The sequence below is a fragment of the Bidens hawaiensis genome, unplaced genomic scaffold (genome assembly GCF_021521415.1).
Source record: "Bidens hawaiensis isolate Kalapana, Puna unplaced genomic scaffold, B.hawaiensis_p1.1 tig00029362_1, whole genome shotgun sequence".
In the NCBI taxonomy this organism is placed as follows: Eukaryota; Viridiplantae; Streptophyta; class Magnoliopsida; order Asterales; family Asteraceae; genus Bidens; species Bidens hawaiensis.
In genome coordinates this window covers 23,165-46,220 of record NW_027494863.1, presented here as the reverse complement: position 1 = coordinate 46,220, position 23,056 = coordinate 23,165, and the positions used below count along the sequence as shown (strand labels likewise).

At 34.5% G+C, this 23,056-nt stretch overlaps 2 protein-coding genes across 3 annotated transcripts; both read left to right on the top strand.

Moving 5' to 3' along the window:
- Window positions 1-2,332: 2,332 nt before the first annotated feature.
- Window positions 2,333-4,593, top strand: LOC143578844 (uncharacterized). Its single transcript, XM_077062311.1, has 2 exons — window positions 2,333-2,951; window positions 4,025-4,593. Exons 1-2 carry the CDS (start codon window positions 2,333-2,335, stop codon window positions 4,591-4,593), a joined length of 1,188 nt encoding a protein of 395 aa, XP_076918426.1.
- Window positions 4,594-12,208: 7,615 nt separating this feature from the next.
- Window positions 12,209-18,083, top strand: LOC143578843 (uncharacterized). Of its 2 annotated transcripts, none has more exons than XM_077062309.1 (19): window positions 12,209-12,437; window positions 12,587-12,656; window positions 14,813-14,855; window positions 14,969-15,046; window positions 15,147-15,231; window positions 15,314-15,393; window positions 15,486-15,543; window positions 15,629-15,739; window positions 15,823-15,880; window positions 15,960-16,056; window positions 16,156-16,328; window positions 16,409-16,479; window positions 16,561-16,614; window positions 16,685-16,827; window positions 16,897-17,031; window positions 17,117-17,350; window positions 17,419-17,478; window positions 17,572-17,835; window positions 17,903-18,083. In XM_077062309.1, the coding sequence occupies exons 1-19, from the start codon at window positions 12,287-12,289 to the stop codon at window positions 18,032-18,034; spliced, it is 2,097 nt and encodes a 698-aa protein (XP_076918424.1). In that variant the 5' UTR covers window positions 12,209-12,286; the 3' UTR covers window positions 18,035-18,083. The 2 variants fall into 2 exon arrangements, with proteins under 2 accessions (XP_076918424.1, XP_076918425.1); XM_077062310.1 differs by having other exon boundaries at window positions 17,572-17,842; window positions 17,884-18,079.
- The last annotated feature ends 4,973 nt before the right edge of the window (window positions 18,084-23,056 follow it).

Genomic DNA, 23,056 nt, shown 5'->3' with positions numbered 1-23,056 from the left:
GTGTTGGGCTCGCCAAAAAAAATGGTTGCTGGAGGAGACGGTGACGGTACCTGGTGCTCGGGCTGTGCTCTCACTTTCTCTCTCTACAAGAAAACATTTATACAAAAATTCAAGTATTGGATATCCAACAAACATTCTGGATTTAGAAGCTCATCACAGAAGGGTCAGATTATTTGTTTAAATTTGAATCTTGCTAATTGCTAATTGGTGGTAAACCATATAAACCTAAAGGCATGTTGTTGTTTCCCCTTTTACATTGGGGGAGATGAAATGATGAAACTGGTAATATATATTTCATATTGTGTAGCTATACCAAACATAAAATTAGTTCGCATCAGTGGCGGATCCATGGATTTTTTCACAGGGGCCGAAAGTTTGGGAGGTGTCTGTGGCTATATAATAAATTTTGTTGGTTCGTTCGGTTCAGGTCGGGTCACATAATAAAAAATCAAAATAAAATTAAGTTATCAACAGATAAAAAAATTACGTCAATCGCAAGGCAAATGGGATCGTGCCAAGCCGTTATACGCCACTGACAATGACGAAACCATAACCTTTAAGGTAGAGAGTTTGTATTGAATTTTATTTTTTATTTTGCAAATCTCAAACTTATGTCTGTTACTATTTTAATTATCAACGCACTAGAAATACGATAACAAGCTACGTTTAGAATTTGCACGTTATATTTATATTATTGAAAACGTTATATATTAAAAAACTAAGAAAACTTCATTAATAAACCTAAATTAAACAAAATGATGGAAAAATAAATTATATAAAAAATCAACAAAACGAAAAGTTAAAATCCTTTTTTATTGAGATGCATGCATATTAATGAAAATAAATAAATGAATGATTAAAGTATTTAGTTTGGGATTGAACATTATAATTTATAAAATAGTATGACACATGGGCTATGGCCCGTTGCACATTTTAAAAAAAAAACCCAATAAAGCATAGATCATCTTCTTCATCACTTGCAGGTGCAGTCGCATTAAAAAAATAATCCGGCAATCCAATTTCACCTTTCTCTGATCATTTTCTTTTTCTTCTTCCACTTTTCAGTATTTTACAGGGCCGGGGTCGAAATTCTACAAGAGCCGGTCTTGATTTAATCATATATATAACACAATATTTTTTTCATAGGGGTTGGCGGAAACCCGTAGCCAAGCAATAGGTTCGCCCTTGGTTCACATGGTAGGTGTTGTGGGTTGTTAACCCGGAGGTCTGGGTTTCGAATTTCAATCTCTCAAATATTTTGGAAGATATTTTTAAACTGCATTAAAGGCTTAGGGGTAAAATGATCATTTCAACACTTTTTTGAACGGTCAATTCACAGTAAACTAACGTCGTACGGGCAGACTAAGCCGCCGATGAACTATGAGGGCTCAATACCTGAAATTTCGAAGTTGGACCTGCAAAGGTCTACCGGCCATAAAGTACAGGGAGGCGAAGCATAATTATTCTTTCCGGAAATAACTTAGGAGTTCATGAACTTCATTAAGCAACACAAAAACTTGGGATAAACTCAAGAAATCACCTACTAGAACTTCTTTCTCACTTGATGTTGGTTAATCGATTCTCAAGCTTGATTACGACTTCAACATGCAAAAAAATCAATTCTTTTTTTTGATTCTTCCTTTTATCTATCGCGCTCTCTCTCTCTCTAAAACACACTAGCACCCATTTCATTGAGACTCAAAATGGGAAATACTGAGACCTTCTCTAAGTTCACTAGGTTTTTATGTTGGATTATTCCGGGTCACAAGTCGGTGAACCGGGCCTAAGAGGTTTTAACAAGTCGGTTAAAGTCTAAGGGGTATTATGAAACAATCTTCCATATGCTTGGTGGCCAAGTTCACCTTGTTGCCCAAATTGACCTTGTTGCCCAAGTTCACCTTGGTGCCCAAGTTGAGTGGTGGCCACATATTATGCTTGGTGACCAATTTGGGTTACTAGTATATATACATATACAAAGTTAGTGTTAGAAACAACAACAAATACAACAATCACCACCATCACTACCAAAGATGTTGTAATCAGTTTTTTGAGTTATATTTTCTGGTTATAATATAAGTCGGTTATTTCTAAGTTGTGCGTTAATTATCGTTTATCATTCTTGAATTGGTATCAGAGATCGGTTCAAGAACGCGATAATTAACGGAAACAAAGAAGGTGTTTCGATCAAACAAGTTGGTTTGATTTCCCGAAGAAGTTGTTAGCGTGATTGATCGAACAAGTTGGTTTGATATACCGAAGAAGTTGTTGTCATTGTCGATCGCATAGTTCGTTCAATTGTTACTTTATTCAAACAAGTTGGGTTTGAGTAGTCATGGGTGACACGACTCCACCGCCGCCGACAAAAGGGAAAGAGAGTTGGCCATCTTCCGTTCAATGTCCAATGTTAACTGCAACGAACTATACCGTGTGGGCTATGAGGATGAAAGTAGTCCTAAGAGTTCACAAAGTTTGGGACACCATCAACTCGGGTGTCTCCGATGAAGACAAAAATGACATGGCTATGGCCTTGTTGTTTCAATCCATACCCGAAACCTTGATCAGGCAAATTGGAGATCAAGAAACTGCTAAAGCCATGTGGGATTTGATAAAAACCCGACACTTAGGTGCTGAACGGGTTAGAGAAGCACGTCTCCAAACCTCGTCAATGGAATTTGACAATATGAAGATGAACGAGTCAGATTCCATAGATAACTTTGTGGGCAAGTTATCGAGCATTGCCTCGAAATCAGCGGCTCTCGGCGAAGTTATAGATGAAGCAAGGTTGGTAAAGAAGTTTCTCAAAAGTCTCCCAAGATCGAAGTATATTCAAATGGTTTCTTCGCTTGAGCAAGTGTTGGATCTCAATAAAACGGGATTTGAAGATGTTGTAGGCCGACTCCGAGCCTATGAGAAGCGAATCCGAGAAGAAGAAATTCAAGGAGGTGCCCAAGGTAAACTTTTATTCAGTAAATATGATTCATCAAGTCATAAAAATTTTGAATCTAATGGGGGACAAGGACGAGGATGTCGAGGTCGTGATCAAGGCTTTTAATGGCCAATACTGAACCCCTAGTACCGAACAAGGGTCATCAAGTCGGGGAAAAGTAAGGGTGAAGAAAGATCGGTCAAAGATTTTATATTACCGATGTGACCAGTTTGGTCACTTTGCATCCGGTTGCCCGAACCGAGTTCAAAAGGGTTAAGAAGCAAACAAACTAAAGCCCGTGAAAATTTTGATGATGCGGCGTATATGCATCAAGTTGTATTCTTAAATGAACAAAACCTAATACCAATGAAATACGAGACCGAGCGGGTCGAAGATGATGTATGGTATTTGGATAATGGGGCAAGTAATCATATGACGGGAAACCGGTCATATTTTTTAGAGTTAAACAAGAACATAACCGGGAGGGTTAAGTTCGGAGATGGGTCATTTGTTCAAATCAAGGGAAAAGACTCAATTCTTTTCCAAGGAAAATCGGGTGACCAAGACTTGCTAACCGAGATTTATTACATTCCGGAGTTAAAAAATAATATAATAAGTCTCGGTCAAGCAACGGAGTCCGGATGTGACATTCGGATGAAACACAATCTTCTGCCATGTACGATGAGAACGGGAGGTTACTCATGAAGGTCAAGAGATCCGAAAACCGACTCTACAAAATACAAATGAAAATTGGAGCTCCCGTGTGTTTGCAATCAAAGATTGAAGATGATGCATGGCGTTGGCACGCAAGACTTGGGCACATCAATTTCGAGTTAATGAAATCTATGGCTAAGAAGGATCTTGTACGAGGCTTACCACATGTTAAACACGAAAATCAGTTGTGTGAATCTTGTTTGGTGGGTAAACAAACAAGGCGTTCGTTTCCGGCTACATCCTCGTTTAGAGCATCCCAACCTTTGGAGTTAGTTCATGGTGACTTGTGCGATCCAATAACCCCATCCACTATCTCGGGTAATAGGTATGTCTTTGTTATTATAGACGATTACTCACGATATATATGGACGTTTTAATTTAAAGAAAAAAGTGAAGCGTTTGAAAGTTTCAAGAAGTTTAAAGCCCTAATCGAGACGGAGGCAGGTTTACCAATGAAAACTCTCCGAACCGATAGGGGAGGAAAATTCACTTCACGTGATTTCAATCGGTTCTGCGATGAAAGTGAAATTATTCGGCATTTAACCGCCCCGTACACGCCACAACAAAATGGTGGGGTAGAAAGGCGAAACCGAACTTTAATGGGGATGGTGCGGAGTATTCTAAAGGCAATGCAGGTACCAAATTATATGTGGGGAGAAGCGGCCCGACATTCAACATTTTTAATCAATCGGGTCCCAACACGGGCCTTGGTTGATCAAACTCCGTATGAACGGTTCAAGAAAAAGAAACCGATTATTGAACACGTTCGAGTATTTGGGTGCATGGCGTACGCTAAAATTGATAATGTACATCTAAAGAAACTTGATGATAGGTCAAGACAACTCGTTTATCTCGGGTCGGAGACGGGTTCAAAAGCATACCGTCTCTTCGATTCGAACACCCGGAAAATTGTTGTTAGTCGGGACGTTGTGTTTGACGAAAACAAAGGGTGAAATTGGGTAAAGAAAGTCGAGAAGAATTACTAAGAGCCAGGTATGTTTTCTATTGTTTGGGGGGGGGGGTGCGGTTGGCAATGGAACTGGTCAAATTGAACCCACCATTGAAGAAACGTCTGGAAGCAACCCGGGTAGCCCAAGCTCTGAACCTGCATCGTTGGTTCAACTCGAGTCCAGCGACTCCGCCGAACCAAGTCTTATCGGGTCTAATTCCTCAACCCGCTCTCAAGTTCAGTCAACGAGTATCGGTCACAGGTCCATTCGGGTGATAATGAGGCCCAAATGGGTCTAAGACGTTCAACCCGAGTCTCGGTTTTACCAAGAAGATTACAAGAAGATTATGTGTTACATGTTGACTCTGACTATGAGAAGTTGCTTCTTACATCAAGTGGTGAACCGAATAGCTATTTTGAGGCTAAGTCGAACCAAGAATGGTTCGTGTTATGAATACCGAGGTTGATTCGATAAACAAGAATGAAACATGGAAGTTAGTCGAACTTCTAAAGGGTGCAAAATGTATCGGGTTGAAGTGGGTGTTCAAAATCAAACGAAATGTGGATGGAACGATAAACAAGTACAAAGCTCGGTTAGTTGCAAAGGGTTACGTGCAACAACCCGGGATTGACTTTGATGATGTTTTCGCTTCGGTAACCCGAATCGAGACTGTTCGGCTACTAATCGCATTGGCTGCATCTAACGGGTGGGAAATCCACCATCTTGATGTAAAAACGGCATTTCTACATGGTGAATTGAAAGAAGTTGTGTTTGTTTCACAACCCGAAGGATACGAGAAAAAAGGCGAGAAGGCAAAAGTTTACAAGTTGTCAAAGGCCTTATACGGGTTAAGGCAAGCTCCCCGAGCTTGGAACACAAAGCTCGATAACCTCCTACGAGACATGAAATTTCAAAAATGTTCCAAGGAACAATCGGTTTACCGAAAGACGGATGGGAAACATTTTTTGATCTAGCAGTGTATATGGATGATTTATTTGTGACAGGTACAAGCTCGAGTATAATTTCCGATTTCAAAAAGGGTATGGCGACCAAGTTTGAGATGTCGGATCTCGGGAAGTTAACCTACTATCTCGGAATCATAGTATTCCAACGAGAGGACGGGATAATAATCACACAAGAAGGATACGCCAAAAGAATTCTAAAGGAGACCGGTATGCAAAATTTTAATCCGTCTCAAGTCCCGATGGATTATGGTGTGAAATACTCAAAAGCCGAGAATGAAGTCGAACTCGATGCAACCGAGTATCGAAAGGTAGTGGGTTGCTTATGGTAGTTATAACACACTCGTTCGGATATGGCATACTCTGTGGGTATTGTTAGTCGATACATGCAAAGCCCACGAGAATCTCATGGTATGGCAATACGACACTATTGAGATATTTGAAGAAAACGACGAGTTATGGGATCAAGTACGGGAAGAACGGGTCCAAACGACTTGTAGGTTATAGTGATAGTAGTCACAACATAGATGAGGATGATGGTAGAAGTACCACGGGGCACGTGTTTTATTACGGGCAATCTCCAATTACATGGTGCTCACAAAAGCAAGCGACAGTTGCACTCTCATCGTGTGAAGCCGAGTACATGGCGGTTTCAGCAACCGCATGTCAAGCTGTATGGCTTCGAGAGTTGTTGAGCGAGTTGACTGGAGAAGCATTGCAGAAAGTTATGTTGAAAGTTGATAACACGTCCGCAATAGCCCTTGTGAAAAATCCGGTTTTTCACAACCAAACAAAGCATATAAAGTCTCGCTTTCATTTTATTCGAGATTGCTACAACGACGGCGAGGTCGATGTTGAGCACATTAGCGGGAAAGAGCAACGGGCCGATATCCTCACTAATGTACTCGCAAGATCAAGTTCACAGAGATGCGCGAGTTACTTGGAGTTGAAGACCTTTCTAATCCAAATAAGAAATTAGGTTGGATTAATTTCTATTCCGGGTCACAAGTCGGTGAACCGGACCTAAGAGGTTTTAACAAGTCGGTTAAAGTCTAAGGGGTATTATGAAACAATCTTCCATATGCTTGGTGGCCAACTTCACCTTGTTGCCTAAGTTGACCTTGTTGCCCAAGTTCACCTTGGTGGCCAAGTTGAGTGGTGATCACATATTATGCTTGGTGACCAAGTTGGGTTACTAGTATATATACATATACAAAGTTAGTGTTAGAAACAACAACAACAACAACAAACACAACAATCACCACCATCACTACCAAAGATGTTGTAATCAGGTTTTTGAGTTATATTTTCTGGTTATAATATAAGTCGGTTATTTCTAAGTTGTGCGTTAATTATCATTTATCATTCTTGATTTTATTAACTTTTAACTAATCAATAATGGCACTTAAAGTCACACTCATATCACAATTGACTCAAATTAATCTTCTCGCATTCCATTGAATATAGTTTCTCTCATTTAAATCAAACTTCAAACGTATATGGCATAAATAAATCCCATGCATCAACATGATTATATCATAATAGTTTCACAAGGCTAAGAGGTTCCTACTTGTTTGTAATTTACTCGAAACTTGGGATGTTACACTAATTCAACAGTAACTTTTGTAGTTACTGAAAGCAATTCAAACTGATGTGGTGATTCGTACAAATACTCACTAATAACTTACACATGATATGATGATAATGATATGATGATAACGGTGATGATACTTTGAGAAGTCAACATGAAAGATTAGTATGAGACCAGAGATGATGGTTGATTTAGAAGAATAAAGGACACTAGCTAGGTGGACACTGAAATAAAAAAGAATAATACATTAAACGCTACTTAGAAGTTTGAAGGACTATCGCTTAAGAAATAATATAGTATTGTTTGAGTTTCTTGGGTTCTAACAATTTTGAATTGGAAATGATCAAAAACTAGTTTTTAAAGAAAATAAAGACAAGTGAGTATATCTTATCGACTTATTGTACTCTATATCAGTTTCAATCGAATACTTGTTCATCCTAGTTTTAAATCAGTCTATCAGATTTATCGATTATGTAACCCTAATTGAAAGTAAAAACTTTTGTACCCTTTAACCAATTTAACCTAAAATCTTAAATTACGTAACATGACAAAAATCTCAATTATTCAAATTAAAAGGTTATCCCATGAGTCTATCAATAATCAATAAATATTTTACCAACATTAAATTCAAAATCATAACTGAAATGTGCAGTGATAGAAAGCTTTAATTTTTCAATAAAGACTTATGTTCGATTTCCATTTACAACACTTTTGGGAGGGCATGTGTGGCTCAATAATAGTGTTTTTCAATCTTTGTGATTTTTGGTTTGATCCTGAGGGTGTCCGGGGTTTACCATCATGAGTGGGCCTTCGGGCATGTGGGTTTTCTAAGAACTGGAGATAACTTGGAGGGGCTAAGGAGCTCCATACGGCTGAGTTGGACCAGCTGACGGTGACCTTTTGTCATTGGGTCACCGCATATGAAGTACCTAAGTAATTCTCAGTTTGTTGTAGGGGTGTGCAACAATCCAAAAAACCGATCCGAAATAAAAAAAATCGAAACCGAAAAAACCGAACCCAACAAAAACTGAATGTTTGGTTTTATGTATTTGTAAATACTGCACTAAGGGTTCGGTTTTGTTTTTTCATGTAATAAAACCATAAAAACCGAACCGAATTGACTTCTTAATTTTTTATGATTTTATATTTTATATTAAGTAATTATTAAGAATTTAACAAATATGTAACTCCAATAATTTTGATCAGATGCATAAATGTATAATAGTCTATATTTTACAAGTAACAACATATATATGCCTGAATTCATTATTTTTTGTCAATATTTTTTCCACTAAAATTTTCAAAATTAAATGGCAAAAACCGAAATGAGAATCGGAAAACCGAAACCGAACGGTTTCAAAAACTTCAAAAACCGAAGTTTTGGATTTTGGTTTGGTTTTAACCAAAAACATCACCTAACCGCATCACGCACACCCCTAATTTGTTGGCTGTTAAAAAAATAATAATAAATAAAAAATTGAACACTTAGGCTACCCGCTATGGGGCGGGGTTGGCTGAGTTGGCCGGCGCCATTGGGCGCTCAACACCACCAAGGGGCGCCGTTAGTGGTGGGGCGCTGGTGCTCATGGTGGTTGCAAAGCTGGGCACGGAAGAGGGGTTTTTAGTGGGCCCTCTCTCTCTATCTCTCACACAAACATACATACATATGTGTATATATATATATATATATAATGGGCGCGGAAGAGGGGTTTTTACCATAGTGGGGATGGGGCTTCGATGCCCCCGGTAATTACGTGACACTGACGTGGCACGGTGGAGGGGCTTCGAAACCCCCACCATATAGGCAAGCCTTATAATTATCTGTCTATTAAAAACTAGGTTAAGTACCCGTATACAACACGGGTTTAACAAATTTAATTTCATATGTCCAAAATATCAATAACAAAAAGCCATGATAAATAATTTTGCTTATTAGACTATATGGTATGGATGCATCCTTGCTTCCCATTTTAAAAAGTCATTTCATCACTATATCCACTCCACTCCACTCCACTCCACTCCACTCACTTTCACAATACGAAGAAAATGATCATTAATTCGCAACTTCTCTCTCGTTTCAAATAAAATATTATTATTTATGTAACTAAAATTAAATTAAAATTTAGCATAACTAAACTAATACCACATAAAATATTACCGATTAATTAAAATTTGCATTGATTTATGTAAACATTTAATTAATAAAAAAAGGTGAATTGGTTTCAAATATTACCGGTTATTCTTCTTATTACTACTACTACTATGATTTGTAATTAATGACAACTCATTGTTCCCGTCAGTTGGTTAAAAGACACATCAGGGGCCACATCACTAAAAACGAACGGCTTGTTAAATTTTCGTTAACCTTGCACCCACATGCGTAGTTAGGATTATTTTTTTGTCATTTCAATAGCTGAGACATATCTTTGCCAATCGAACATAGTTTGGATTATTTGAAACCAATTATAAAAAAAAGTTACAATTAACCTAGAAGTTCCAACACACAAAAAGAAAATAAAAATCATAGAGTATTGAAATTAAATGTTTTTTCCGTATGAACATATAGGCTACCCACTAACAGATTACCGCTCAAAATAAATAAATATCTAAACATAGTATTTCATGTCTTACAATACCTTTCGAATATGGTATTCAGTTCAACATTAAGGGATGGCAATTTAAATAAAAACATTGATTATAATATAAGAGAAATTTAAATAAATAACATGTATATCAAGAAGATTAAGAAAATAATAATCAAATTTAAAAAAGCAAGAAAGTTGATTGAAATAGATTACTTGAATCTAGTCTCCATTATCCACGAATAATTTAGGTGCTGCAATAACATCTTCATATTCATCAATTGGAAGTGGATAAAGGACTAACACCTGCATATAATTTTTCATCTACTCATTAAAACCAACACCACATATTGAATCACAAAGATATAAATAGGCCAGTTTGTTTCTCATTATTTCCGAACTCCTTTTGTAAAGAAGAATCAAGAAGCTATCATGGCGAATCAATAAAATGCATTACAAATATTTGTTAATTTCATCCAAGAAATTAGGGAAATTACAATCTGTTTTACGTTCAGATTGATAAAAACTGAACAATATTATGAAACCACATAAAATATTACTCAGATTTAAGCAATTTATTGATCATGTAAGAAAATCAATCAGAGGCATGGGCACGAACAGATTCATGGTTTATCATAATACAAATAATATTCAAATTTAAAATTAATAATCTTCCAGAATCTACATCTCTTCAGGGTATATAAACCAAGATATTCAAGTTTAAAATTATAACTATGGCTTATTAATTTAAAATTTTGAACTGATTTCACTCAAATCACAATCCAACGCCGTAAAACATACACTTAGGGTTCCACAACCCAAATTTCCAACTAATTTATTCTCCAATCATGAGTTATCACACACATCTCATAGTCATAATTCCAGAATCCGGATATAACATCGATATTAAAAAACTAATTATTATTAGTAATGAAACTTGGGAGTGATGTTTTGGTTAAACAGTATGTTGAAATGGGTTGCAGTTTGACATTATGATATATGGTATGTTTTCTAAATCCTAGTTATACTTTAATAACAATATATGTAATTTTACAATAACAATCAATCTAGAAGTTGAACACAATAACTAATGAATTTGATAATTTCCTGTAAGCTTCAGAATATCAATTGTTTAGATTAGCAATTGCGTCATCAAGTTGAGCATCAATATTTAACTTCAAGAAACAAAAGTATATAAAACATCACTTCAAATTAAACCAGTACAATGATGTTTAGAAACAAAAATCACTAAAGCATGTACGATTACTAATGAATTTAATAATTTACCTGAACAATTTGACTTTTGAGGATACCAATTGTTTCATCAAGTTAACCTGCGATAATCATTTTCAACAAATAAAAATAATCAATCAAGAGCATAGAGATGAGAAAAATAACAAAAACTTGACTGTTATGATTCAAGCACTATTCTATATAAAAAAATACATATTTGTATACACAGCTAAACCAATAATATGATCGTTACACAGTCCTTTAAGGTTTATACAATAGATTAAATTAACTAATTCAGAAATACAATGAATCAAATGATTTTTAGTTATAATGGTAGAAAAAAGGTCAAACGTGATCTAAAACACCATCCCGATGTCACACGCATAATCGTAAGTCCGTGCTTAGTAATTAAGTACCTCAATGTAGAACTGAGATTTACAAATTAGCAAGAGTAGTAAACAGATACTTATATTGCATAATTTTTTTAAATGATCAATAATTTTACAATTTGAGAATATGTTCCAAATACAATGCCAGATCACTACCCTTTCTCTAATTTCGTCCTTAACATCACAAGCCAAGCAATAAACCAAAAAAGAAACACTCAAACATCAATTCAATCTCCATCGAACAACTTCAAAACACAAAATCACTAAGCAAAAAATCCAAAATTAATAACAAACTAACAAAAATTGAAAACACATATATAAACAACCTTAGAACATAGAGGTAAATAACAAAAAAATTGATTGTTATAATTCAAGTACTATTATATATTGAAAAATACATATTGTGAACATACAGTAATCAAAATTGGCTAAACCAATAATGATTGTTACACAATCGTTTTAAGAGTTTATACAATGAATTAAATTATACAATTCAGAATTAATCGAAGACTCTGATTAGCAACATACCGTCTGAAATAAAAGATTTCGATTGAATAGTCACCGATGGCGAGGAGCATGTACTTCGACGGAGATGAAACTGAAAAACTTGGTCGCCCGTGATTTTAAAGTTTAGGAATGAGGTTTGACAGATCTGAAACATTAGGAAAGAGGCACAATTGATTTAGGGTTTTGCAAACATTGATGAATCTAATTGTTTGGATAAGGGATCCGAACCGGCGCTGTGAAAGGAGAATTTTGGGAGGCGGGAATTAGAGAGCGAGGATAGGCTAAAGCAAACTTTTATTTATTTAATAGTATAGATTTACAACAATATGAATATCTTAATCTTAAATTAAATACCATAAAAAGAAAACAAAACAGAATCTCTTTTCTTCCATCAATCACCGTAACACTTAAGTCTTCTTCCTGTTGTCTCCAATGGCGACGACTTCGGAGAATCCAACCGCATCTAAACCCTCACTGCCGTCCGTAATTAAGGCCTACTGGTTACCGGCGGTCCTATTCACGGCTTTCATGTTCTTTCAGCTTGTAGCTATTCCTCGCTCTTTCCCGCCTTCTCATTACGACGGTTTCTCACTTTACTTTACTCTTATTTAACCTAATTCATTATTATTAACTGTTACTGCTTCAATTTTAACCTAATTTATTATTATTAACTGTTACTGCTTCAATTTTAACCTAATTGTTCTGTTTTTGTTTTTTTACTTTGATTTGCAGTTTTAGGGATCAAGTCGTTCAGTTCTGTTGAACAAGTGAATGGGGCCTACCAGAAGCTATATTCGAATTGGTAATATATATTTTTATAAATTGAATTAGTTGTAATTGTTATTTTATTAGTTATTGAGTTAGATCAAGTGAAGAAAAAGAATGTGTTATATTATTATGTTCTGGAAAATTGATTATTTCTAGTCAAACCTGGTAATATTTAAATGTTGGTATTTCGGTTTGTTATTTATAGTTTTTTTTTATATATATTAATACAGTTAGGTGAAACGAATCGACTGAACAGAATAGGGTCTTGTTCGTGTTCATTCGTTAAGCTTTTAATATTAATTAGTTATTGAGTTGGATCAAGTGAAGAAAAAGAGCGTATTAAACTGTTTTGTTCTGGAAAATTGATTATTTTTGGTCAAACCTAGCTATATTTAAATGTTTGTATTTTAGTTAATTCTATATAGTTAATTTAATATGTTATTGCAGTTAGGTGAAATGATACCGGACTGAACTGAACAAGGTCTTGTTAGTGTTCATTCGTTAAGCTTTTATTATTAACTAGTTATTGAGTTGGATCAAGTGAAGAAAAAGAGCGTATTAAACTGTTTTGATCTGGAAAATTGATTATATCTGGTCAAACCTGGTAATATTTAAATGGTAGTATTTTAGTTAATTCTATATAGTTTTCTTTTATATGTTAATACAGTTAGGTGAAACAAACCGAATCGAATTAACAAGGTCTTGTTCGTGTTCGTTCGTTAAGCTTATATTATTAATTAGTTATTGAGTTAGATCAAGTGCAGAAAAAAAGTGTATTTATTTATATTGTTCTGGAAAATTGATTATTTCTGGTCAAACCTAGTTATATTTAACTGCTAGTATTTATAGTTAGTTCTATATAGTTGTTTTGTATGTTAATACAGTTAGGTGCAGTGTTGTAGAACTCGCTAGGCACTAGTCGGGCGGTTGGGTAGGGGCTAATGATTAATCCGGATTAATTGGATTGGAATTTGTATGTAAATTTTCAAATTTACATATATATTACAACTTTTATAAATAAAAGTTTTGAATTTTAACCGATTATGACGGATGGTGATTAATCGGCAACTAGTCGGTGGGGGTACCGACTAGTGATTAATGGGCGCCTAGGCGGGATTTTTACAACCATGGTTAGGTGTAGTTATCAAAACTATTAGGGTTGTAAACGAACCGAACCAAACAAGGTCTTGTTCGTATTCGTTCGTTAAGCTTTTATCGGACAAGTGAACGGTTCATGAAAACCTAACGGAACGGATTTTATTGTTCTTGTTCATGTTCGCTCATTAAGGAAATGAACTTGTTTGTGAGCGGTTCATGAACATAAACGAACGGTCAACAAACAATGTTTTATTTGATCTGGCTAACTGAGAATGGTTAGTTTCAACCGTTCGCTCTGGCTGCCAAATTTGTGTTGGTGTTTTTCCTTAAAGTCATATTCATATGTTAATTTTACATGTAAGTTAATCACATAATACTCCAAGATTTTTTTCATAGTTAATAATTAATAATCCTGCTTAAGTTTAGATGATAAATTAGAAAACTTATTAACAATTACTAAAACCTTTTAAACATATACAAACAATCATTAACGAACACAAACGGATGTAGGCGAATGTTCACGAATCTTCAGTTACAGCTTTTGATGTTGATGACATTCACATAATCAAAATTTATGGGGCAACATGATATGTGATTTGCTTTCTTTTTTGTGTACTTGAATATATAGATCATAGATGTATATATAGATGTATGGTTTGGTTTAGCCTAACACTGAATCACTGATATATAGAATATGTTAGTGTGCTATCAAGCCAAACCAAAGGTTGTCTTTGAATAACTGTTTAGGGGTGGGTTTATTGGGCAACCACAAAAAAGTGGGGAAACGGGGAACCATATGTTTTACATGTAACGAATTCATGAAAAGATCATTTTTACATGTAAAAATGAGTTTTTATTTTTTATTTTTATCTTTTATTATTTTTTTAATGTGGTTTTTACATGTAAAACTCATGCTCCAGTTCCACACTTTTTTGTGGTTCCCAATGAACCTCCCTCTAACTGTTTAAACTAAACCATACCTCTAATCAAAGTTTTATTGATCATGCGCCTGTTTAATGTATTGTATCTGTTGGTATGCCAATGCCTGTGTGACAATGCGATTGCAGTTTATTAAAAAAGTTTACATTGCAGGAAATCAGGGAATGGACCTTCTTCAACTCTTGATATGATTAAGGTTTGTGTAACTGTTTGTTTCATCTAAAGCTATTCAGTTGTTCACAACCCGATCTTTATAATATAAGAACATTTATGTCTTTATTTTGATATTTGGTTGACTTTCATTTCCAGGTCCAGTATGCTTTTGAACTTCTTAGCAATCCCACATGGAAGAGGAATTATGATATATTTGGCATTGATGAATATCTTGTGAGTTACAAATATTCCTAATGCCTCTCATACGCACAGTTTTGTTATTAATTTCCACACATGCGATAGTTGTATGATTATATTGCTTTGTTGATTGTAGCTTGTAATCGAAAATGTCAAGGAAAAATACTCCAATGCAGATTTTTCTGATATTGATCTCCCGCTGCTTGAACCGACTTCATTTGGTTTGTAAAGTTGGCATTCTAAATTTGGATTTTTAGAGTAATTTTTTTGTTGATATCATTTATTTGTTGTATACTGTCACAGAACCAGATCAGACTTCTGAAGTTATTTCATCAGAGAACTTTGTTTCTAAGCTACAAAACAGCAACACATTGCTTGTTCAGGTTTGAATAATTGTTTTATATAACTATTGATATGATGATATCTTATATATTCTAACTAAATTTTGTTACATTTTTTTGGTAATGGGTTTCAGGTTTTCACAGCTGGGAGCAGCCAGTGTGCCCAATTTTATAGTTCTTGGAAAAGAATTGGTACTTTACTTTTTTAGACGTGTTTCCAGGTTTCATTTATTAAAAAACAGTCAATTTTTTTAAAATAAAATGTATATATTTGCAGCTAGTTTACTTGACGGTATAGCAAATACTGGAATGATTGAAATCGGTGATCTTAAGCTTGCAACATATTTATCTGAAAAGAAATATACCGGAGCTCCTTTCTTTCGAAATGGTTGGTAACTTTAAAATTACAGCCTTTAAACGCATATTTTGTTAGTTATATTTCTACAAATTTTGCCTTATGGTGTGATATAGGTCTTCCTTCACTTGTGGCTTTTCCACCTGGATGTAAAACTTCAGATTGCATCATTAGGTGAGTTTTATTTTCTTTCTCATGTTAAAAATAATAGCAATATTGTTATATTATATCATAATATTATGTTTTGTATTAGGTACAATGGACAGTTATCTGTTGATGCTGTTACTGATTGGTTTGCAACAACCATTCTAAGCTTACCTCGTATTTCTTACTACTCTATGGAGTCTTTGGTAATTCTGGTTTAATAAAAATCCGATTTATTTTTATATTATATAATGGTTTAAGTATATTATTAATGCAAAAGAAGATCATTTTAATCCTAACTATAGGCACAAACATTTCTCGGTAAAGGCAGTCGACATAAGGTCAAAGTCATTTTCGTTTCAAAGACAGGCCAACGAGCCACTCCATTCGTGCGCCACGTGGCAAAAAGTTACTGGTCATACGCCTCGTTTGCATTTACAGTTTGGAGAGAGGAGGAATCTGTCTTTTGGTCAAACACGTAATTTTCTTATATGAAATAATAATTTAATTTCTATAAATTATCTTTCAATAAGACTGAAATCTTTGTATTTTAAACAGATTTGGGATCGAAGAAGCTCCTGCAACTGTTATTCTTAGAGATCCAGGTGTCAAACCTGTAGTGTACCACGGCACGTCTCTTTCCTTTTCATTTTTGTTATTATTTTCCTCACAATTGCTAAAATATGCAATTTTCTTTTATTAATTTGCAGGATTAATGAACAATTCAAGACTTATTGATATCATGGAACAAAATAAACATCAAGGTAAGGACTAAATTTTTGAAAACATATTATGATTTCCTTTTAATATCTTTTTTTTTTTTTTGCATTTCAGTCCTTCCACAATTAAGAAGTATTACATCAATGGAGTTAGGTTGTGATCCAAAGGGCTACTCACGTGCTGGTAATGACACCACGGTTTGGTATTGTGCGGTTGTTATAGGCAGGCAAAGTGCAGAACTTCATAAAATGCGTGAAGTAAGCTTCATTAACGTTAATTGTAAATTTTAGATTATATAGCTAATAAGTTTGTATATATGATTAAAGACCATGCGTAGTGTCCAAGAGAGACTATCAAACGATGATATAGATCAACTTGATGACCAAACTGCCACGTCAGCAGCGGTGGCTTTTAAGGAAAAACGGTTAACATTTGCTTGGGTGGATGGTGAAGTACAAAAGGTTAGTTTAGTATTGTAATATTAATGATTTTGTATTCATAATTAACATATTGTATATTGATATTAGTTTTCTTTTCTTATTACAGAGGTTTTGTATGTTTTATGTAAATATGGAGGATAGTCACGATACATGTGGACCTAGGAGAGATATTACAGACGTGGCACGGTTATTTCTTGTACGTTACAAAAGAAACGATACAGAAGTAAATAAAAAAATACAGGAAACTCCAACGAACATGTTCGCTTTAATGGCTTCTAGAGATGCGGACCCCACATCCCAGTTAGTTGCAGTATACAAAGGATTAAATGAAATTCCACAGGTTTGAGCTTCTATAAAATTTTATTTTATTTATTTTGTAGCGTGTCGTTTTAATACAATTTTGTTCAGATAATACAATGGATCTCAGACACAGTTAGAGATGGTGACTCTAGAGATCTCCCATTTCATGTGAGATTTTAATTTTCTACAAACAAAATTTTATACTTTTTTTTGTTGACATATAATTGTACAAATTCCAACTTTTTAAAAAACTTAATGCAGCGGACATCAACTCCTGAGCTTGTACCCGAAGATGCAGATCCTATTTGGTCAAAAGGTAGAGAGCAAATTGTTTCCTCAACAAGGGGAATAAAACATAGGATTGGAACCCTACCGCAAAGAATTAATGATCTTTTGGGTGATCCGAGATTTGGTCCTATGCTACTTTTGGCGGCATTGATGTCGTTTGGTTTTATTTATTTGAGAAGAAACCAGCCGGTCAAACCACCAAAGGAATCTGATGATGCAAGCGATCCTAAACCGGAGGTAACCTGTTTACAATTGTTTCTAAATCATGTTTCTTAGTTTTGTAAGCGTCTCGTGTCACTGGCAGGGAGTTGACCGGTCAAAGTTGAGAAGGCGGCGCCCCAAAAGTCAAACAAACGAGAATGTACCTCCGTCTATGACCGACATGCCACCACCAAATGCTTTCCAAATGCCATTTACGGATTCCGATTCAGGTTAAAAGTTGCAACTTATAGAAAGCAAATAACAGAAGCTTCTTACAGAAACTACAAATGTTGGAACATTTTAGCCCCGAGGATGCCTGTGAAACGGACACATGGTGTCTACTGTCTAGTTAGTAACACAAATGGGATATCAACATTATCCCGAATATTTATGTCGATTTATCATTTGGTCAAAATTTTCTAAACCTCTTAATGTAATCATAACAATGAACTTTATTTAGCAGATTAAAGACAGTTGTTTATTGAGGTAACTTTGATAAAACACAAGATTTTCGGGAAAATTACCAATACTGTCGCCTGGATCATCAAATTTGCTTAAAGAAACAAGTTCAAAACAAATCAATCGACGGCATTAGGTTTAAGCTGCCTTTTTTTTTCGATATATTAGAAACAAACAAAGGCTCTAGCAAGGAGCTAGAGCAACAAACAAACAAACCCTATCGAATAGTGTCGTTTTCGAAATCAAAATTACACAAATGACTCCACTCAAAATTCAACTTTGACCTACTTTTAACCCGACCAAACCTCACAATGACCTACGAAGCTGATGCCTCCTTATTTGAAAATATGAGGTCGTTTCTTGCTCTTTAAATACTCCAACATGTAGTCACGATTACCTTTTGAAATTTTTAATTGCGTAGTTAGTGTGATCATTCATGTGTAAGTGATCATCGCATTCCATTAAGTCTTGTACCATGAATGCAAAGATGGGTGGAATACCACGACGTTAACTAGTTCCCTGCCAAACCACACCCGTCTAATAGCATGAGTTGAGTAGCTTCACTGATTACGGAACGTCTCAGCAAAAAAACACCCATGTTCGAGCCAATTTTAAATCTCTTAGCCAAAGTTTCTTTAGTTGGAAGTCTTTCAGCTCCGTTGATCAACCTAATATGTTAACCTTTATCGGTATCTAATTATTCGAAACAAATAATATGAAACTTACAAAATTTATTTGTTTTTGAAAAATGCTGTTTTAGTTAGGGTCGAATAAAACATTACCACAAACTTCGGGGACTGCTATGTAACCTTAAACTAAAAATATATTTTCAAGCCTTAGAATTCGTGAAAATACCAAGAATTTGCTTTCATTGAGAGACGAACTCAAGACCTCCAGCTTACTAAACGGGTGCTCTAACCAACCGAGCTATGAAAGCTATTGAGATGAAAAATGATAGTAAATAATTATATTCTATATCCCTGTTTATTCTATTTTGATTTGTGACAAAAGGTGACTTTTTAAAAAGACTATATTATGGTACTTTTAAATCCAACCTAGTAAATGACTCTGGTTCCGGCACACTTAGGGGGTGTTTGGGATTCCTTATTTTGTCTTATAATTTTTCATTAAGTTAATAAGTTACAAAAGTGTAACTTATGGAACTTTTTCTCTCACGATATAAGCAATCCAAAACCGCTTATTACTTTTCAAAAAGTTTATAATTATAAGTTGGTGAAAATAAGCAATCTCAAACACTCTCTTACTCTAATTTATATGTGTGAACATATAAAATGAGTTTTTCATCCATTTGCAAAGCACCTATAATATCCTTTTACAAAAGTAAATTATTTTCTAAAGTAAATTTAATGAGAGTTGCTGGGTTGTTCATATATTCAGTGTTTTAATCAAGTTCCAAGTATAACAAGGCAACGAGTGAAAGTTTACTGAAGTTCATTTTAACTTGTGAGGTAATTAAAGATGGATAAACGGTCGATGTATATTACCACTCAAGTCTCTTTAGTCGATATATTATTTTTTGGTGAAAGTTGGGTTTTGGTGCTCTTACGGTGTGCTATACCGGCTCCTACGCGCATACTTTCTAATTTCCAGGAACCGAAGCTTCTAAAAATAATGTTTATGACACTTTATAATATTTTCATCAAAAATATATTATTTTGAGTCTAAAAATATAATATTTTGAGTCATTCATGATGTTTTGAGATATTTGTGGACTTTTAACTTTACTCGGGTCGTTACCGACATTCGTTTCGTGCAGTGTTCGCTACACGACAAAACTTACATTTTTGAACACAATAAAATATGATGCACATACTTTTGGAGTTTTTTTGGACAATAATAGCATTATTTTAGTATACATAGTATTTTATTATTAATGTATTAGACTTGAAATAGTCGGGTATCACAAGTTACACACATTGTTTCTTACTTAATAAATTAAACTGATAACAACTGAAGGTTTAGAGCACCTAGTTGTATATAAAACATAATTTTAATTCTTAATTATATTCCTATTATCAACATGATTTTAAAAACTAAATTAGATATTAAAATAATAATATGTTATTAAGAAATAAATATGTAAGTAAATAAGTTGTTTGAGAAAAGTTTGTGATGTCATTTATGTGTCATAAGATCAAGTATAGAGGTTTTGAGTTTCTAGTTAATGGTTGGTTTAGTAGAAATATTGTTGGAAACAGTCATATAAATGCTTAAAACAATCAAATTGTGATTATAATTTGTTCTTCATATGATGGAAACACATAATAATTAAAATAAAATGCATTCAAACAATGAAGTTGTAAATCTTATGATTATAATGTCTTCTTCGTCTAATTGCATGAGCAAAATCCCATTACGCATAATCTAAGAAACCCTGGGCCACAGGGGTAATCATCACAGTCAAACATGCTCTTACAAGCAAGTGTAACAGATTCTTGGACAAAGAATACAGATTTAGCCACATTTTCAACAACTTTGTTGGCCGAGTCTCCCAATCTTGCTTCTAATACTATGATAACAAGAAAAGTTAAATTATCAATCGTTTTTTGTATTTACTGAAAAAAATAATAACTATAGCAAATCTCAACATAACACAAGAGAAAGAGGACGAGAATAACCGCAAACATTGAGCAATAATGTGGCTAAAAAAACAACTTTGAACAAGGCGCCTGGCATATCTTCTGATTGTTTGCTTAAGATGGTTTGTGTTGTGAAATCATGATATTCACCTACAAAGAATTTATAGTAGCTCAAGAGTTATATTTTTATAAAAAAAAAATGAAATTTCATTTAATATTTATTTAATGCTTTAACTACAAATGCAATGTTGTTGAAACCGGTCCGACCGGGATTCGGTCCACCGACCGATCCGGTTCACATAGTTCGCTCGGCTGCCAGGGAACCGGCCGGTCCGAACCGGTTCGGCCGGTCGGACCGGAAAACCGGACCGGTTGAACCGGTTTTCTAAGGAAAAAAATAAATTTTTTTTTGGAAAATCATTTTTTAAGCTTGATCCGTCATTTTTTACCAAATTTGTTCGGCCGGTCCAACCGGTTCGACCGGCTGAACCGGTAAACCGGTAGGCCGTCCGGTTCGGTGTCCGGTCCGGTTATGAAAACATTGTACAAATGTAAAATGAACATTTAATTTTTAATATATTTAATTAACAACCATTTATTTTTATATACTATATAATTAAGAATGATTCATGTAGCGTGATCGTCTTATCTCTTCTCATCAATTTTTTTCACGTCTCCCTCTCTTATTATTTTCTTTTTAATAACGATATATATTTAAAGAAGATACTAATTATATACTTATAAAACAAATTACTTTAAAATATCCATTGTTTTAAGAAACTTTAAAATCTAATTATTTAACTTTTGTTTCAATCAAACAGTAAATGGAAGTATGTGAGGATGGAGAGGAGAATTGGTAAGTTTATGAGGAAGTTTGTGTTGCCTGAGAACGTGAATACAAATAAGATAAATGCGGTTTGTTAGGACGGGGTGCTTACGGTGACGGTGGAGAAACTGCCGTCGCCTGAACCCAAGAAGCCCAAGACGATCCAGGTTCATATTATTTTGACGGAAATTATGGAATGAGTATGCGGTATTATGTTTTGAATAATGGGTAGGATGGTGGTTAATTTAGATGAGTAATGTGGTTTGTGGAATGAGAGGTGGATATATTATGTTATGTAATAATTGATGTACTAGCAGTCAGAAACACAAACAAAGTGACAAAGTGACCACTATCAAATTCAACCACTCGAATTAACCATACAAAGAAAACTAATCAATCAATCATACCCAGTGAAGTCCCATCAACAGCAAAGCTATAAGTAGGGTATGGGGATGGTGGGATGTAGGCACACCGTACCTCTATCCAAAGGGATAAAGAGGTGGCTTTCGGAGAGATTCTCAGCTAGAGAATACATATGTATGGGGCAATATAAGGAAATCAAAGTTCAACAGTAAAAAATAAAATAAAATAATAATAATAGTACAAATAATAATAATACTATAAGTATGGAAAGAAAGTACCATTATTGTTTGTGACTAGAATAAGGTAAATAAACGCCCTAAAGTATTCATCCCTAAAAATCCTTAACTTTAATTCTAAAGAAAATGTGAAAGACAAATCGATTCTAGGATAATACCTACGTAAACCAAATGAGCAGAATAATACAGTTGGTGTAGCCCAAAAATAGGTTACATATAAAACATCTAGAATATGTTATCTATATGACCCCAATGTCTCAAAAGAGACTAATACAAAAACCCCAAAAGAGGTTATTGCCAAATATGTGACAAATGCTGCATCAGAATAGGAAGACAAAATTTCAAAGGAACATCGATAGTAACTATAAACGAGATCTCTACAAATTATGTACAAAATAGTACAATGTGGAACAAAAACAAAACACGCATTGAAAACGATTACACGCATAAAAGTGTGTGAAATTACATACACATATATGATTTGCCAAAATGGCAAGATATATGCCTTAAAGGCTTAAATAATTCGCTTAACAAGCAAAAATTTTCGGAACCAAAGTTCTAACATCAATATACGTCAAACAAATTAGTTATTAAATGAGCGTCTTTATAATTAAAAGAAACAAAAATAATATGCGAATAAGGCACAACTTTTAACACAAAGGCTTATCTCAAATCACACTGGTTAAATATTTGGAAGTTTTTATTCGATACCCTATAGTGGATATGATAATCCCTTGATATATAATTAGCCTTGCATTCTCAAAAGGACTTTA